Source organism: Astatotilapia calliptera, chromosome 19 (genome assembly GCF_964374335.1).
Source record: "Astatotilapia calliptera chromosome 19, fAstCal68.1, whole genome shotgun sequence".
NCBI lineage: Eukaryota > Metazoa > Chordata > Actinopteri > Cichliformes > Cichlidae > Astatotilapia > Astatotilapia calliptera.
Genome location: NC_137440.1, coordinates 5,161,501 through 5,178,690, shown reverse-complemented (window position 1 = coordinate 5,178,690; position 17,190 = coordinate 5,161,501). Strand labels below are relative to the sequence as shown.

The window sequence follows — 17,190 nt, the reverse complement described above, 5'->3', positions numbered from 1 at the left end:
CATGCATATCACATCAATGTAAAAATCCCGGTGTTGCCCAGTGCTGAGCATGTGCGCGCGCACACACACACACACGCACACACCACCATCACCGGCAGATTGTGTTTGCATTAAAGTATATAAACACAGATACATATACACAAAGACAGGCATGTGTTTTAGCACACGCACACACGTAGAGGTGCTATTTGCATAAATTTGCATGTTCCTAGACAGATTTCCAAATCAGCATCTCCATATCCGTCCCTGCAGAACAGCATCCTGCACGCAGATCAACACACACACACACACACATAAACACACACAGTATTTTCTTATCTAGATGCACTTATTTGTGCTGTATCTGTGGGTGTGTGCGCATGCTTATTTGTTGGTTTGTTTACACGTGTCGACTTTGTTGTGGTTGCCAGCAGCGCTAACGTTAGTGGCGGTTAGCTTCAATTAGAATTCCCGGCTCTTAATTGGCGCGTCTTGTTAAATAAAGCAAAAGCGGATGAAAAGGCATCGCTAATAGGACTTTGAAATGCTACACTGTTGATAGCATGTTAGCTAACTGACTCTGTGTTTGTGTGTGCGTGCCGGGGTTGATAGTCACACTTGCACTTTGTAGTTATTCGTGTGTGTTTGGGTGTATAATTGTGTGTGTTTGTGTCTTTCGTTGATTACTGCCGAGTAGAGCCAGGTTCTGTCTCGCTTCCCTTTGTCTTTATATCTCTCCAGTCTTTCTCTGACAAAATGTGTTTACATTTACAAGACCTTTAAGACATTTTAGAGGAAATGGAGCTGCTGAGTAGATTAGGATTGATGGCGGCGTTCTACACGCCTTTAAAGTCACAGGCAGAGAGTCTGTAAGAAGACTTAGGTGCTTGAATCCCTTGGCCATAGTTTTTTTTTCTTTTAAATATCTAAAAACTCCATGAAGTCATGAATTAAAATTCCAAAGGAGCAATAAGGAAGGCCCATTCAACAGCACTTCCTCACGAAACTCTACAACAGAGATGTCAAACTCATTTTACATCGTGGGCCACGTACTCTCCACTTTAATCTCAAGTGGGCCAAACCAGTAAAACTGCCTTTTTTTCTCAGTCAAAAAATGTATAACTACACATTTAACCCTGTTTGATGTAAGAAAAGAAGTGTTATTTCAGTAATACGACAGTTAAAAATCCAAAATCGATGCCCTCTTTTTCCAAAGCTGTCCAGTGGACCAGATCGAAGTCTTCCTCAGCTCATTCTGGCTCCTGGGCCTTATGTTTAACACCCGTGCTCTAGAAGGACCACGACAAAGTGTGTGAACTAGCAGCAGAGGTGGCATCTTTACATCTAATTACCCTTAAAATGTAACGTCAACAGGGCTACTTAAAGATATTCCATGAATATCCTGGAATGTCTTAAACATCCTTCAGGTGCATCCTACTTAGATTCCTATGACATAATGTGTGACCTGCCTAGCTACTTAACATAGTCACATCCCAAGAAAATTTGAAATTCAAATGCAAACTCAAGAGAGCTATAATGACCTTTACAGTATAACTATAAAATAATATTTTGGTGAGTGTGTTTTAATCAGTAGCTTGGAAAGCTGAAACTAGGAATAGTTGTCTTTTAAAACAAATTTAAAACATGGATAATTTGATGAGCAGTTCATGTTTTTTGTCTTTTTCTAAAGGCTCAGTAATTTCTCAAATCAGCCAGCTGACTGCTGGGGACTACTTTCAGTGGCAGATTATTTCACGTTTGACGTTCTAGCGAATATCTGGCCCTGGGGCAGCATGGTGGTACTAAATAAACTGCAGTCTGTGTATCTGTGGCAATAAAGGAACTGCTCACCCAGTCCAACAGTGGAGCTCACTTCATTTGTGTTTTAAAAAAATCATTTTTGCACAAAACAGTTCAATTGCAAAGATGAATAATAAGACACATTGCTTGTTTTTCTTTTTCATGCTATTTTATGACAATCAACAACATCGAATATCTACTTTCATTATGCTTTACTTGACCAAAGTAAGTCATGTGAATATAGCTTTCAGGCGACAGGATTGGTCTTTTTTCTCTTTCTGTTTTTCCATTTCTCTGTCTCACACACATACTCACACACACTCTCTCTCTTTCTCTATATTGCTTTCTGTGCCACACATAAACACACACACAAACACACACAGCTCCAGGGCAGCAGTGGGTGGAGTGGAGTTGCTTTCCCAATTGAATATTTGGTCCAGCTGGCGTGTCTGTGTGTGTGTGTTTGTGTGTGTGTGTGACTATATGTGTGTTTTAGGGCGCGTGGAGCGAATAAGCACAGGTCTTTCCGGAACCCCGGGGAGATCAGTGAGGCAAGAGGACACTAACGCACACTCATGCACATGCACACACACAGACACACAGACACAAACACACATACGCACACACAGGCTGCTCTTTGTAAGGCGCTAAGAGATGGCGGCCAATGAAAGGCCTATTGATTGGGTCTGATGGGCGATCCAGGCCTTTGAATCCCATTACCAGAAGTAACACACTACTGGTGGCAACATAAGGGGAGGATATATATATATATATATATATATATATATATATATATATATATATATATATATATATATATATATATATATATATATCTCGAGAGAGAGGGAGAGAGAGAAATGTCTGAGATTGTGTTCAAGTATAATGTGCAAGATTAACAGGCCACCACTTCAGAACATATTCATTTAGCTCGCCATCACCACTGAAGCATTGAAATAACAGCAAAACATCTGAAATCTTTCAGATAACAAACAACAAAAATATCAACCACAGTTGACTTTGAGGCTACCCCTATGCCTTCATCCACTTCAGCAGGAAGACGAGGATTAGCTGCTTGTAGTAAATGAAAAAAGAAGCAAACACCAATGAAAAAACAAATCTAAGACCACAGATTTCCTTGGCTGGACTGACAGTAGGGTGTTACTAATCATAATCATGGTGGTAAACAAAATAACCTGGAAGTAGTTGCACAGCAAATATGGGGACATGGCTCTGACAATGTCTGAACCATCTTCTGCGACCAGCTGGAGTGAGGGGAGGGAGATGGGACAAAAACACACTTTGAAGGCAGATCTGAAAAATGTACTGTAGCGTACTGTAGCCATGTAGGCTATTCTCAGTACGGGAAGGTACTATAGATGTGTAAAGCAACTAGCCATGAATATGCCTGTGAAGGTTCTCAGTCATCCAGGTCATTGTACTCTAAGAAGCTCTTGACCTCTATATTGGGGAAACCAAACTGCCACTTCATGAACGCATGGCACAACATAGAAGAGCCAGCCGTCCTTTAGATGCCTGTCCATCTGCATCTAAAGGACAAAGGTCACTCTTTCGAGGATGCCAATGTTCACATTTTGGACAGAGAAGACAGATGAGGAATGAAAGAAGCCATCTACGTCCACTGTGAGCGACCATCTTTGAACGGAGGCGGTGGCTCACGACACCAACTGTCTACCATCTATAATCCAGTTTTGAGATCCCTCCCCAGACGTCTTAACGCCCACTCACATCTTGGGCCATCTGACCTCAGGAAATCACATAATAGGGTGGGGCCAGGTTTCACAATGAGCTCACCTGAAATCTTGGTTGACTGTGACCTACACCCGTTTTCACACCTTGGCTCGTATGATTAGGTAGAGGATCATCAGGGGGTCCATCATCCTTTTGGGGGGACACTCCCACAGGGCTTAATTGGAGATTATGTATCGGAATTTCAGGAACAGGACCACACCTCCAAACACGCTCACCGGTTGTCATCTACATAGGTTCCCCCAGTTCTGCAAGCAGCTCATTCTCGTTTACGTGCCCCTCCCTCCCTCCTTGTTCTCAATTCTTTAACTCCTTCATTTCTATTTAGTGCATGGGGATCTGCCAGGCCTGGGAGCCATTGCCAGTCCCCTTCGAGGCCTTCCCCAAACCACAGCTCAATTCATGTCAAAGCATTCACTTTTACCTACTAAAACGCTGTCAAACCTAAAATGAGAACGTGGGACCAGCTAGTTAAATCTGGGACTCTCCACCATTTGACCCTAGAACTGAAGAAGCTTCTCGGATGAGAGGTGAAATGTCTTCAAGCAACTTAAAGAAGTCCAGACGCTTTTCTTTCCAAGCTCTTTAGACAACTAGCCATGTAATTAACATAAATTCTGTGTTTTCCAATAGTCCAGAATACACTCTTTCTGTATTTACTGTTGTTGCTCCCACTGCAGACACATCTTATCGCTGACTGGACTGAACATTCTCAGGTGGTTTGTAGGGATGCATTTTGGTTCACTTGGAGTTCAGTTCGACACAGCGTATTTCTATATGTATCCAGTATCTTGTAGGTGTAGTATGAGAGTATGAAGAGAGGGGAGTAGAAGGAGGAGAAAGAGAGTTGGTAAAGAAAACCAGTGAGGGGCAAGAGGAGGGTATAGAGTGGGCTCAAGAAGAGATAACGATCGAGGGAGACTGAAGGCGGACAGGAGAGTGAGAAGAAGAGAAAAAGAAATATAGAGATTGAGATGAAGATGAAGACAGGAAGAGGAACAAGCCGTATGAGGGAGGTAGGGAGAATAAAATAAAGGGAAGTAGCAAAAAAATGAAAGAGAGAAAGAAATGTAACACAGAATTGCATTTCATTGCTTAACATGAAAGAAGTGTGCAAGAAAATTCATATCTACAGAAAACAAAGGAGATTGTAGGCCTGGGTGAATAAACCCCCCCCCCCCCCCCCCAGGGGATCCAGTCATACTGCTATAGTTTCTGTCAGCTCAGTATGAATGGAGACAATTTGATCATCATTATTAAAAAGACTCTTTGATCAGATCTTGTCTCATCAACCCAAGCCTGTCTGCTGTAAGTGTGTGTCTGATCAGTGCAGCTCAATACACCGTCTCAATGTCAAACCTCAATGTCATCTCAGCATCAGCACTGCACACCTCTTAGCGCCTCACTAATACGGCAGTGCTAAAAGCTAAATGATATTAGGTAGGCTTCTGAGGCCATCCTACTCTGTGCTTCAGGCTAATATGCTAATGCTAACAGGTAATCTGATCATCCAGGCTTTGAAGCAGCTCACCTCTCAATTGCACAATGTGTATGTTAATCAGAGCGGGGAGTCATAACATATGAGGCCAACAGCCACAGCAGCTGAGAAGTCTCCAGATTCACCTTCTAACTTTTAAACTGCGATGCTGCTGATTTTGTTTTGCTGTTATTCATTTTCTTATTTATTTTACTCTGTTTTGTTGTTTGTGACACGCACTTCATAAATAAACTTTACTTACTTATTTTTCTCACTCAACATAGATTGTCAGATGTCATTAACCAAAGATGCTGAACATGTGTTTGTGTGGTCTAAATATCCTTAAACAAAGAAGAAAGATTTTTAAAGCCATAATATCAAATAATTTGTTTGACAAGTAAAGTTAAATTCAAGTTAAATTGAAGTATTTATTAGCATCTGCGTCCACTTTCTGCACCAGCTTGATAACTTGTTTGTTAGCTTTCGCTGCTTTATCTCAACCTTCATTGCTGCTGGTGCGCAGTTATTAATTCCTGTTAATTTACTAAAAAGACACAAAGAAAGGCGGGAAGCAACAGATGGGAATTTACCATAGACAGTACCGTAATATCACTGATTGGTTTCTTAAGTCCCATTTCCAAACCTCAACATTTTCATTGCTACCATCTTGGTTTCAAACAAACTGTGACTAACTGTGAAACTGCTTGGTCACTGACTTGTCAATCACCAGTCATTACCCAAATAACATCCTATGGATAATTTGTTCTGAGAGTATGACCAAGAATTACAAAACAGATTCCATTTTTTATTCTGTATGACCCAGAGTCAGAGACTGCGGACATTAAATTCTTCAGTAAAATATTTACAGAGGTGAAGACAGAAAGTTGTTTTCCCAGACTTCCATAGGACACACAGCTGAGAGAGAGGGTGTGACAAAGGATGTGAACGCTAGGTGGCAAATGGTGGGAATCTTAGCAGTAACAAATCAGGGATACCAAGAGAAGGGAAGCTAAACTCAGTACAAACTGCCTAGGTAAAACAGGAAGTAAGTAACAAAAGAACACCTAACACAGAGATGGAGACTTAACGGGGGATGCAGGATTAAACTAAAGCTCAAAATAATACTACAAACAGGAACAAAACTAAAAATAACATGAGAATATAAACACAGCAAAACTATTATGGGAATATCAACCCAAAAGAAAACTATTACAAGCAATAGAACCACCAAATATATTATATACAAGATTCACCACATCTGTTTTTATACTGTATGTAGCAATTACAAAAGTCCCCATCTATAGTGGTTTTTAGTAAAATATCACCGTTTTTTGATGGCTACTTCCTGCTGATAAAAGTCGAGGTTGAGATTTTCTGTGTAGACAATCCTAGACATTGAGGTAGCTTTGATTTCTTTGAGGCGCAACACTCTTATCCCTCCTGACAATACACATTCCTGAAAACAAATAAATAAAATAAAACCTTTGAAAGAGTTATCTCATGAAATTTGTCACAGCTAATGTGTCTTTTATTTTGTAATCCATAACTTTTACACACTCTCTTCTTTCTGTCAAAAAAGTAAGTCTTTATTTTCTTTACACTACTTCCCTCCTTTTCTCTGTCTGTCTGTCTGTCTCTCTCTCTCTCTCACTCACACACACACACACACACACACACACACACACACACACACACACACACACACACACACACACACACACACACACACACACACACACATAAATACATACACACAGCCTCTTATTAAAGCCCGCTGTCTGACATGCATAAAAGCAGAGCTGCTCTGCATGCCTTATCATGGTGTGATTGATGGTTGGCTGTTCTACTCTTATCGATTCTATGCTCTCCATATATTAAACGGAGGAAACTGAGCCGAATCGCTTGTGGAATAAGGCGCTGAAATACGATCGCGCTCTGATAGCCTGGCTAATCTGCACAACCTAATTCATTCCTAACATCAGCCCAGCCCTATCCCAGAGACGCAGACAGTCACGCTGTGTTTTCTGTAGCGCTGATAGATGTATTTTATGTTTATTAGCTGTGAGGTATTTCACCAGCTTATCTGGAAATTAAGTGGGGCAGAGTGGCCGCTGAGTCTGTAAAATTACTCAATCAGCCGTGAGATTTGGAGTAATTTACAACATTTGCAAGGCAGTAATGATTGCAGAAAGCAGACAGTCATGTTTTGTTTGGATAATGCTGATATATGAATGTGTTTTTGGGAGCACAGTGAGGAGATAGTATAGTTGATGGTTTGAGTTTTCCAAGAGATACTTTATTGTTTATCTGTGAAATGTAATATGTGCAGGACAGCTTCACCGCTATCTGCTCACATCCTTTTAAAGCCGGAGATGTGTGGTTTTTATACGACACAAAGAACTACACTAGTGTAAACCTGTGGCTAAAGCACGGAACTAACACATCCTGGGTTGAGGATTCAGTTTTTGGCACGTGATGATCCGACATTCACGTCAAGATATTTGGGAAACATCTGTATCAATCAAGGAGTTGGTTATTGAGGTGACACTGAATGATTTTATGATGAAGCTAATCCTCTTTTCCACATACATTGCTATAATCCTGTGAGAGGGTTAAAACACTTTATCCCATTTGTCTCAACTGTGTATATCCTACTCCATAAATATTGGTGGTGTGGCGGTCTGACCTTGTCATGTGTTGACTGATGCCATCACCTGCCCATCCCTCATGGCAGGACTGTCACAGGCTGAGTTCGCACTGTCTGCTATTTAGCAGGGTTTGCAATACAGTGTTTCCAACAGAACTAGATAATATATGTGGCAACAGTGGGAGTTCACTCATATTTTCTTGAATGTTACCTCTAATACTATAGCTTATTATTTGTGATAATAAATAACTGATCAGATGTATCTTCAGTAAGTCTCCCAGTCTCAGAGTGAACTCTGATTCTGGACTGCAGTCCTGCTGAGTGGCACATGAACTCACTGCACATGAGTAGCCTTCCAGTTCGCAGCAGAGCTCTAGAGCAGACCAAGGACTTTCTGGAGAAACGGATGAAGGATTTCAAGTCCCACCAAAGTAACAACCTAGAGCCAGATTTACAACATTCACATTCACTTCTATGGGCAATTTAGAATCACTTATTAACCAAACCCACTAACTGAATGCCTTTTTGGACTTTGTCAGTTAAACCTGACACTTAATTGTATCTCAACCAGTTATTACTGCCATCACTGTTCTTTAAAGGGTTTTACACTCTTATCCTGTTTCTAACTATAATTTCATTGGACTGAAAAAACCCCACCACACAGTCTCTCAGTCCTCTTTCTCTCACCGTCTCTCTTTTTTGCTATGATTTAAAACTTTTGAGATAGATTTGCAAGACCTTTGCCATCTTGTGTCTTTTGTCCCAGTTTTATCCTATTTTAGCAACGTGTCTTTACCACAACCTGGAGAAGCAGCTTTAATGCACTGATCTTTCAGGATTTTTCCCCAATATATTGATGAGTATTGTTTCCATTTAATGCACACTACACTTCTTACTGTTATTTTTTATGTTGCATGAAAATCGTGTTTTCATTTTTGCACAGCATGTGCAGTGTACAAATTTCTCTTGAGATCAGGCTGATCGGACTGCATCACAAATACACACATACAAACATTTACACCGCGGGTGTGTGTGTCTCGAAAGCACTGTGTGTGTGTGTGTGTGTGTGTGTGTGTGTGTGTGTGTGTGTGTGTGTGTGTGTGTGTGTGTGTGTGTGTGTGTGTGTGTGCGTGCAGCATTTCCCACTGCAGCACAGCAGGATGTCAGGAGTGGTTAAATTGTGAGGCCTCGGCACCTTGAGGCTGTCTCTCACACACACACACACACACGCACACACACACAAACACACACACACACACACACACACACACACACACACACACACACACACAAGCTTGTCTTTATCACTTCAAAAGACATTGACTTGCATTCTCTTCCTAAGGACAACTAACCATCACCTTAGCCTGTACCTCACGGTGTCCTATTATTAAACCAAGATTTCATACAAAAAATCTCACGGTTTACCTCATGTCAATGTTGCAACTTCCCAAAATGCAACAGTGTAAACACATTTATGAGTAACAAAATATGAGTAATACAACAGCACATATCCACACACACGCACACACACACACACACATACGCATCAGATCAAAAAAAGGCTATAATGGTGTTCAGAGACCTGACTGGAGTGTTTCCCAACATCGCCTCAGGCAGCTCTGTGCCTCCATCCATCCATCTATCCGTCCATCCTTCTGTCCACCCATATCATAGCTTAGTTTTTGCTTCTCTTTTATCCTCCCTTCTCTTTGTGTGTTTCCTGCTTACATTACCACAATTATGCTTTTTTTTCTTGTCTTTGTTAATCTGCTACCCTTCTCAGAGAGAAAATGATTTTCACAGTCAAGTGTTGTTTTTAAACCATGTTAATAAGAAAATGAAGTTTACTGCACAGTAGTAACCGTCACTCACAAGGTAGCCACACCCAAAATTCTCTCCTATGTTGTTTGTTTTACTCAAAATAGCATCAGACATTGTAAAATGAATATCATGCCCTATTAGGTGATACTTAAAGCTAGCAATTTAGACTACAAACGCAGCAGAAACCTGAGGTGATATATCTAGTTGAGGATTAGAAACATGAAACACTTCTTTTTACAATCACTGGAGTCGCTGCCCTGCTGGACTTTATAAAGAATGCAGGTTTGTTTTCATCTTGTCTGATGAACTCTCTGGATTCTGGTGATGATCTGCATCTGTTTCTCTATGTGTGTTTTAGAGTTTCAAGCTAAACGTGGACAGTCGCGCCGCTCTGAAGGAAAGCATAATGGAGGAAGGCAAAGCGCTGCTCACCATCATCACCTTCCACCATTCTGGTATTTTCTTGCACGTATTCATATTCTTTCACATATCAAATATGCACACACACACAATAACAGGATACACATTGAAACACACACACACAGGTGGCCATAATGGAGCCCCGACCCTATTCCATTCATTATTAATATTTGGATTAACAGAGCGACCTTCAGAGAGGAGACCTCATATGAATGTAGCCGAAAGAGAGACTGGGAGAGATAAAGACAAAGAATGAGATGAGTCGGGAGAAAAGACGAAGGAAAGAGAAAAAGAAAAGAAGAGCAGCAGGCAGGGGAAAGAAACATTGAGTATACAGTAATGGCGTATTTTTTCAGAATTTTTGAAGCTAAAGATGGAAAAGAGAGAACCGAGAAAGAGAGAAAGCTGTGTTGTTTTCAAATATCTGAGCAGTAATAGTGTGTTGGGATTTGGGAATATTTGTTGCTTACCAACTTGATAACATAACAGACTTACTAAGATGAATAATTACAAACTAAACAACTTGAACTACAGATTTCTGAAGAGGTTTTGATGAAAATGGTCCGATGATGGGGATTGTTCTGCCACTCATGTATCAGATTTCTAGAAAATCAAAATGTGCAGAGATAATTGATCTCTAATGAACATCCCAGCAGAACTCAGTTATTCAGGGCCAGATTTCCAGGGAAGACAGAGAAGATGGAGGAAGGTGCTCCACTTTCTAAAAGCTCCAAAACCTTTTTAGCTTTTTCATGAAGCAGAAATGTGTCAGAGTGGCGTACACTCTGTGGAATAACCAGACTACAGTCACCACGAGCACATGAGTGATAAATTTGACTGATTATGGTTTGGTCATTTGCATCACTTTTTGATGTTATTATGCAACCGTATATCTGGAGACTTTCCTGAGGGACCTCTAGTTTGTAGCAAAATTAGAGACTCGAATCATCATTCAGCCAAGACAATAAAACCCATGATTTTAATGCCATTTGTCACCTCGTTAGCATGCAGCCTATCTGCAGCCTACAACACAGGAAAAAAAGCTTAAAGATTAAGGATACCAACAGGCCTATGGGTGGAAACTGGGAAGTGAAATCTATCACTATATACACTAGAAAATATTCATGACTTCCAGGAATTAGAATTTGTATACCTTTGTAAAGTCTGAATAACGATAAAAACCTGCCTTTGCGTCACTTTCATTGCCACTATCCTTGTTCTTATACTTTCTGAAAAGCGTAAATGAATGTAGTCACTAATGACCTATGTTTTGTAGGGGTGTTTCAAAGGTAACCCATCGATTTAATGGATAATTAGCGTTTATTTCAACCTGGCTTAGTTCCCATTATCGTACACACTTTGCACTCTGCAACTCTGTTGTAGAGATTCGTATCAGAGCAGCTGTTGCAAGATACCTGCAGCACTCAAAAAATGTCATTTTCTGAGCCACAAAAGCCACATTAAAAGGAAAACGCTCCAGGCCGAAATAAGCCGGAATTATCCTTTAAGGATGAAAATAAAAGTATGACGTTACATTCACTTAACATAATGTGGATTTAAAAGTTTTTTAAAAGATATTGTGGTCTTAGAAAAGCTCTTCTTTAGTCAGATAGAGGAATGGAATTATGGGTATCATTTTTCTCACCGTAACTATCCCAAGTCTCTCTTTCTCTCTTTCATTATTATCCTCTCCCTGTTTGTCTTTCTCTGTGTTATCCATGGCTCTCTCTCATTTTTTCAATTTTATCCCTATGTCTGTCACCCTCCAGGTCTGAAGGATATCCTCCATATGGTTTCCAGCCAATGGGATCAGCTCCAGCGGCAGATCCGGCGCCAGCATAGCTGGATGCTCCGCGCCCTCCGCTGCATCCAGGCCCGCCTCCTCTATACCAACCAGTTACACGAGCCCTTCACAGCCCCAGGGGACCCGTCAGCCAATTGGCTGCCTTCTTGCCCAGCAGACGGCCTCAAGGTAAAAATAGCAGCGGTGGTTTTTATTTTCTGTTTAGCTTCGAAGCTTTCGGTTATTCTGCTCATCTGCTTATTGTTTGTTTTTTATTCCTTGATTCATATCCCTCCATTTCCTCCCTGGTTGATCCCTATTATCCCTCTGTCTTACTGTCTCTCTCTCTCACACACACAGACACACACAGTTGGATTCAGTTGCTCAGTGTATAAATTTCATTTTTATTTCCTGGCAGTCCCAAAATTTGGATCTTAACTGTGCAAAAAAAGCTGCCTGAAGCCTACATCAGTATCTTGTCAAAATAGAATACTGAAAACTTTTCATATATATTTTACACTTCAAACTCTTTATCTGACCTTTAGTACCTTCATTCTTGTCCATCTGCTCAGACTTTAACTTTCTTCTACCTTTATCACATTTTTTCCTTGTTTTTCTTCCCTCCTGTACGCGTCTACCTTCAGCTGTTTTATCCCATTTTCTTGCAGTGTTTCTAAAAAAATTTTTCCTTGATTAAGTTTATTACTCATTTCTGCTCTGGATATATCCTTTTGTAAACAGGTCCTTCCCTTCTTCCCTCTTTCCAACCTGTTGGGCTTTCATTTCCCTTCCTTTGATCCATTTTCATTCTTTCCTCATTCTCATTGAATCACTTTCATCTTGTTTTATTTTCTGTATTTCTCTCTCCTTCTCTTTCTCCTGCTCCCCTCCTTCTTCTCCTGCAAACCTGACTCTGGTTGTTTTCAGATTGTTTAGTTGCAATTAGAGCTGCAGCAGGCTGATCACTGTGATCAGTCAACAGTGACAGCCATTAGCCAGCTACCACCTCTGTGTGCGTGCGTGTTTTGTGTACATCTTATAGTGAAAGTGTAATTTTGTATGTATGCGTATCAGTGTTTTCCTGTGTATGTGTGTGTGTGTGTGTCCATTAGCTGCTTGGCCACAGCACATTAACAGTCCATTCATTATCTGTGTGAATCTCTCTCTGCACTTAATGCTTTGATCCGTAAAACCCCCAAACAACAAACTAAGGTGTGAACCCACTGAATTATTACTGTTCGCTGCTTCAGAGCACAAACACACACAAGGCATGTCAGCATCACAGGTTTCCCATACTTCTGTGATATTTTAAATTATTCAGTGTGTGTCTGTTCTGGGCAGGTGAACAATGAACCCAAACTAACCGATGTACAAATCCTGCAAGATCCTCCATCTGTAGGAGACAATCTGACTTCCAGTGTTGTAACCAGTGGTGCTTTTAACTCTTTCTGGTCGACTGTCCGCCCACAAAACAACATTTGTGCCAGTGTAGAACCTATAGTCATGTGCTAAAATGAGCAGCTACATAGAGAGGTGTATGTGCTTTGGATTGGGTGAAACCATACACTATATATAAAAGATAAAAGTTGCCAGAGTGATGTCATTCTTTGGTTTTTTTTTAAGGATTTCATCATATTTAGCAACAGAGTGGAGTGCTACCTTTGCAAAAAAACAAGCCCCTAGCATTAGCTGACTAATGCTAGGGGCTTGTTTTTTTGCTCTAAAAATATACAGGCAAATCAACCAGGCACACATAAATTCTAATTAATATAAATATATAAATACACTGGAATTGCATTCACAGTATGGATTGCTATAATAATAAGAAATGTATATTATTTGTCACTTAATATCATTAAAATTATAACTTAAGCCTCAATAATGTTGAAAGAAAGACACAAGAAATAGAAAGTGGATTTTGCATAAAATATGAAAAATGATTACTAAAAAGTCCAATGAGAGTCCTGAGAGAGAGCTAACAAGAACATTTGTTACAAACACAAATGAAGGTAAAATGGCAAACTGACAAACAAGCTGAAGCAAAACCAGACTCAATCTCAACAAAGGGGGGCCTAAAAGACAAAGTGGGAACAAACATTAATTAAATTAACTAAAAGCTAAAGAAACAGCAGCTAGTGACTTCTACTTAAAATGAATTATATTTCACGATTTATTTTGGGGTGGGGGGAGACAAGCTTAAATCATGTGGCGAGCATTTGAAGGCAAGTAAAAGCCAAGTTTAAAGTGAACCTTATCTAGTGGTACAAAGGATGAAACCTGGACCTGAGCCCAGGTCAAGAACAAAGTTATTCAATGCAAGTTGGAGTTGAGTTTAAAATGATTCAAACCCCTTCTTATTCAGGAGGAGTCCAGTTTACAAGTTTTTTGACTAAGTTGCAGTTCATTGAAGCCAGGCCTAAGTTTATTCTCAGAACATTCAACTCAAGTCTAGACTAGGGTCAAGTTAACAGCGAAAACAGTGAATTCTTCCCAAGTCAAACACGAATGAAGACTCGTTAAAATAATGAAGTCAATTTTATGGAATCATCAAGACCTCGTCAAATTAATAAGTTCATTAACAGCAGAATTTCAACCAGTATTTTCATGGTATACAGATGTATTTTTTAGCCCTGTTAGGTAAATCTCATATAAAGTATGTAGACAGCTCCAGGTAATATCTTAAGACGTTAGAGACAGAGTTTTGTCTGTTGGTCCTCAAAATAACTCAGTAGCAAGCCTCATATCTGGTGATACCTAAAAGGAAAACGATGATTCTTGCAAGATTGATGAGTTTGTGTAGTGCATTCAGCAGATACTTTCCTCAAAGCTATGAGATCTATCAAACATGTTCAGTTCTGAGCAAACAGCACACGCGAGTGGATATTGCACTTTAAGACTGTATTGTATTTTGATGTATATTTTAACAAGAAAATAAGACCATCATAGACAACACCTGAGCTCTTTCCGGTGCGTTCCAGTGTGTTGCTGTTCTTGTTGACCGGCTTTCGGGAATGTTTAAAAGTCACATTGTAGTAGAGTAGATATCTCCAAAGTTAGCTACAAGTAGATCTCAAAGTTAATGGCCACATATTTTTAATGTTATGCTGTATATACCTGTGATCAGGAAGCACAGCAATGTGAGCGCAGAGGGATTCAGTAGCTTGCTCAGTGCATTTAATGTTATGGATAATTGGTAACATTTCACTTTTTTTTTTATTATCACAAGTCACATGAATTCAGCACCATCAGACAGCTTGATAATGTGCAGGAAATAAGAAATAATCTAGCTTTACTGTGTGTTCATTATCTGCCAGTGCTCTTTAATGACAATCAGATGCATGGCCTAATTACTGCTACACACACATGTGCATGTGTGTGTGTGTGTGTTTTGAGGGAACAAGGTCAACCAAGGGCATTTTGTTTACATGCTTGCATGCATCTGTGTTTATGGGCCTTGGTAAAAAAGAATGATACAATGACCAAGGGCAGAGGGTAGGTAGATGCACTGCAGTTCATTTGTTGTGCATGTTTTCAGAGCAGTAGTGGCCATGAGTATTTATTAGTGTCTACATGTGTGTGTGTGTGTGTGTGTGTGTGTGTGTGTGTGTGTGTGTGTGTGTGTGTGTGTGTGAGAGAGAGAGAGGGAGTTTAAATGAACGTAACCTTGACTAAAGGGCAAAATAAAGGGCAAATTGGAATAAATTTATCAAATTATGAAGCCTTGTACAATATTTATAACCAGCGGATTCACTATTCATTACAAAAGATTAAATACCAACTTGTATCAATAATTCATCCTCTTAATCTTCATTTTTAGTGCAATTAAGAGCAGAGGCAAATGACATATTTCACACCCGGCTCGAGATGGTTAGCATGCAATTTAGTGACTGTGACTGCTTCTCTGTGGGCTGCTGGTGCCTCTGCAGCTGGATATGTCATATAATTAGACACATTTATCTAAATGCATTATCATCTGCAGCAAATAGTGACAGCACTCATAATATTCCTTAACTTTTTGTAACAGTTTTTCTAAAAGAAGAAATATAGAAATCTGGTCATGAGCCAACAACTTAAACGTAAAAATAACCTGTAACATAATTTGAGGGTGAAATACCCCTCTGTTCTTATTCCCTGGATGTGTGAGCTTTGGTTTTGCACTTGGTGTCACTTTGTTTTCACTGTGCTGCTTAGTTTTAATTTCTTATTTGGTATTTCATGAGGTTTAAGCACCAAACGTGGGTTAAAATATCCCCCTTCACAGAATTAACATTGCATGTTGACAAATTGTGGTAAAGGGTACAGAGTGACAAGTGACCCCATCAAATGCATGTATAATGCGCTATTATACATTATGTACAATACTGTGTGATTAGGACTTCATAGTGGCTATATAGGATACAACCAAGTCAATGAGCAGTGCATTAACAAAAGGTAACTGGTTTTGTTTCCAGTGTACAAATGCTGGTGCTTTCCAGTGCTGAACTTATATTATTAGCATTCAACCATTTATATTAACATAGGAGCATTTCATATGAACACAGTTTGCCTTTTTGTGGCAAATATTAAAGTGGCTTTGGTGCCATTTCATTTTTAGTTGTAAGTTCAAAAAATAATCGACTAAATGCTGAAAAACTCAGCTATGATCTCTGCCATGTAATCAAAACACAAACAGAAAGATTTCACCATGTTTACCATGCTCTGTTGAAATAAAAAAAAAAAAGTCAGATTCATGGCAGCTTTACCATTTTTCTCAAGTAAGCTTGATCACTTAAGACTGACTTGCTTCTTAGGCAGCTGATATAAGTTGCATTGCACTTTTGGAAACTTGAAGGTTTATATTTTTGCTTTAGCGTCGTTCATTCTGTCAAATTTCAATTTCTGACTCAGAGCATTTTGTCCTTGTTCGCTCCCCCTCTATTAATTCTTAGCTGATATGGTCGCCGTAGCAACTACAGGTGTGGTGTGAGGTCATAAAATTAGGCTGAGCCTTAACAAGCCTCCGAAGACTAATAGCGCATGTGTGTGTGTCTCTTGGTGCTCATAAGAGCTTGTTGTTATTGATGGAAACATATGTCGCTGACAAGGTTGAAGACTTTTTTGTCTTTCCGTGGTGCGATTTTTATTTATTCTGCTTTTGACTTTCATGCTCTTTCTTTTCATCAATGAAAGATAGAAAATAATGACTTTCCCCCCAATTTTCCATCCCTTCATTATCCCTTACCATTCCATTGTCCGTCTGTCCTTCCATCCATAAGTCTCGATATCTGTCTCTCCTCTGATTTCCTCTCAGTTTAAATCCCTGCAGACCTTTACATTGACACAACCTTCTTTGACTCATGATGTCTTTCCTTGTACCGTTCTTTCACTCAAGCTCCATCTTTGCCTTCATCATCCAGCTCTGTCCCTTCCCTCGCCTCCCTCTCTCTGTCCGTTCATCTAGAGAGGGGTGATTCATATAAATGTCAGGAAATATCAGAGCCGGGGTGGTTGGAT

At 39.9% G+C, this 17,190-nt stretch overlaps 1 protein-coding gene across 1 annotated transcript in view; it reads left to right on the top strand.

Annotated features, from left to right (window-relative positions):
• akap6 (A kinase (PRKA) anchor protein 6) overlaps window positions 1–17,190 on the top strand; it is a 220,964-nt gene that overhangs the window by 68,445 nt on the left and 135,329 nt on the right. The window contains exons 12-13 of the mRNA XM_026151733.2: window positions 9,853–9,949; window positions 11,684–11,886. Coding sequence (XP_026007518.2) covers window positions 9,853–9,949; window positions 11,684–11,886 — 300 coding nt within the window. The remainder of the gene's footprint in view (window positions 1–9,852; window positions 9,950–11,683; window positions 11,887–17,190) is intronic.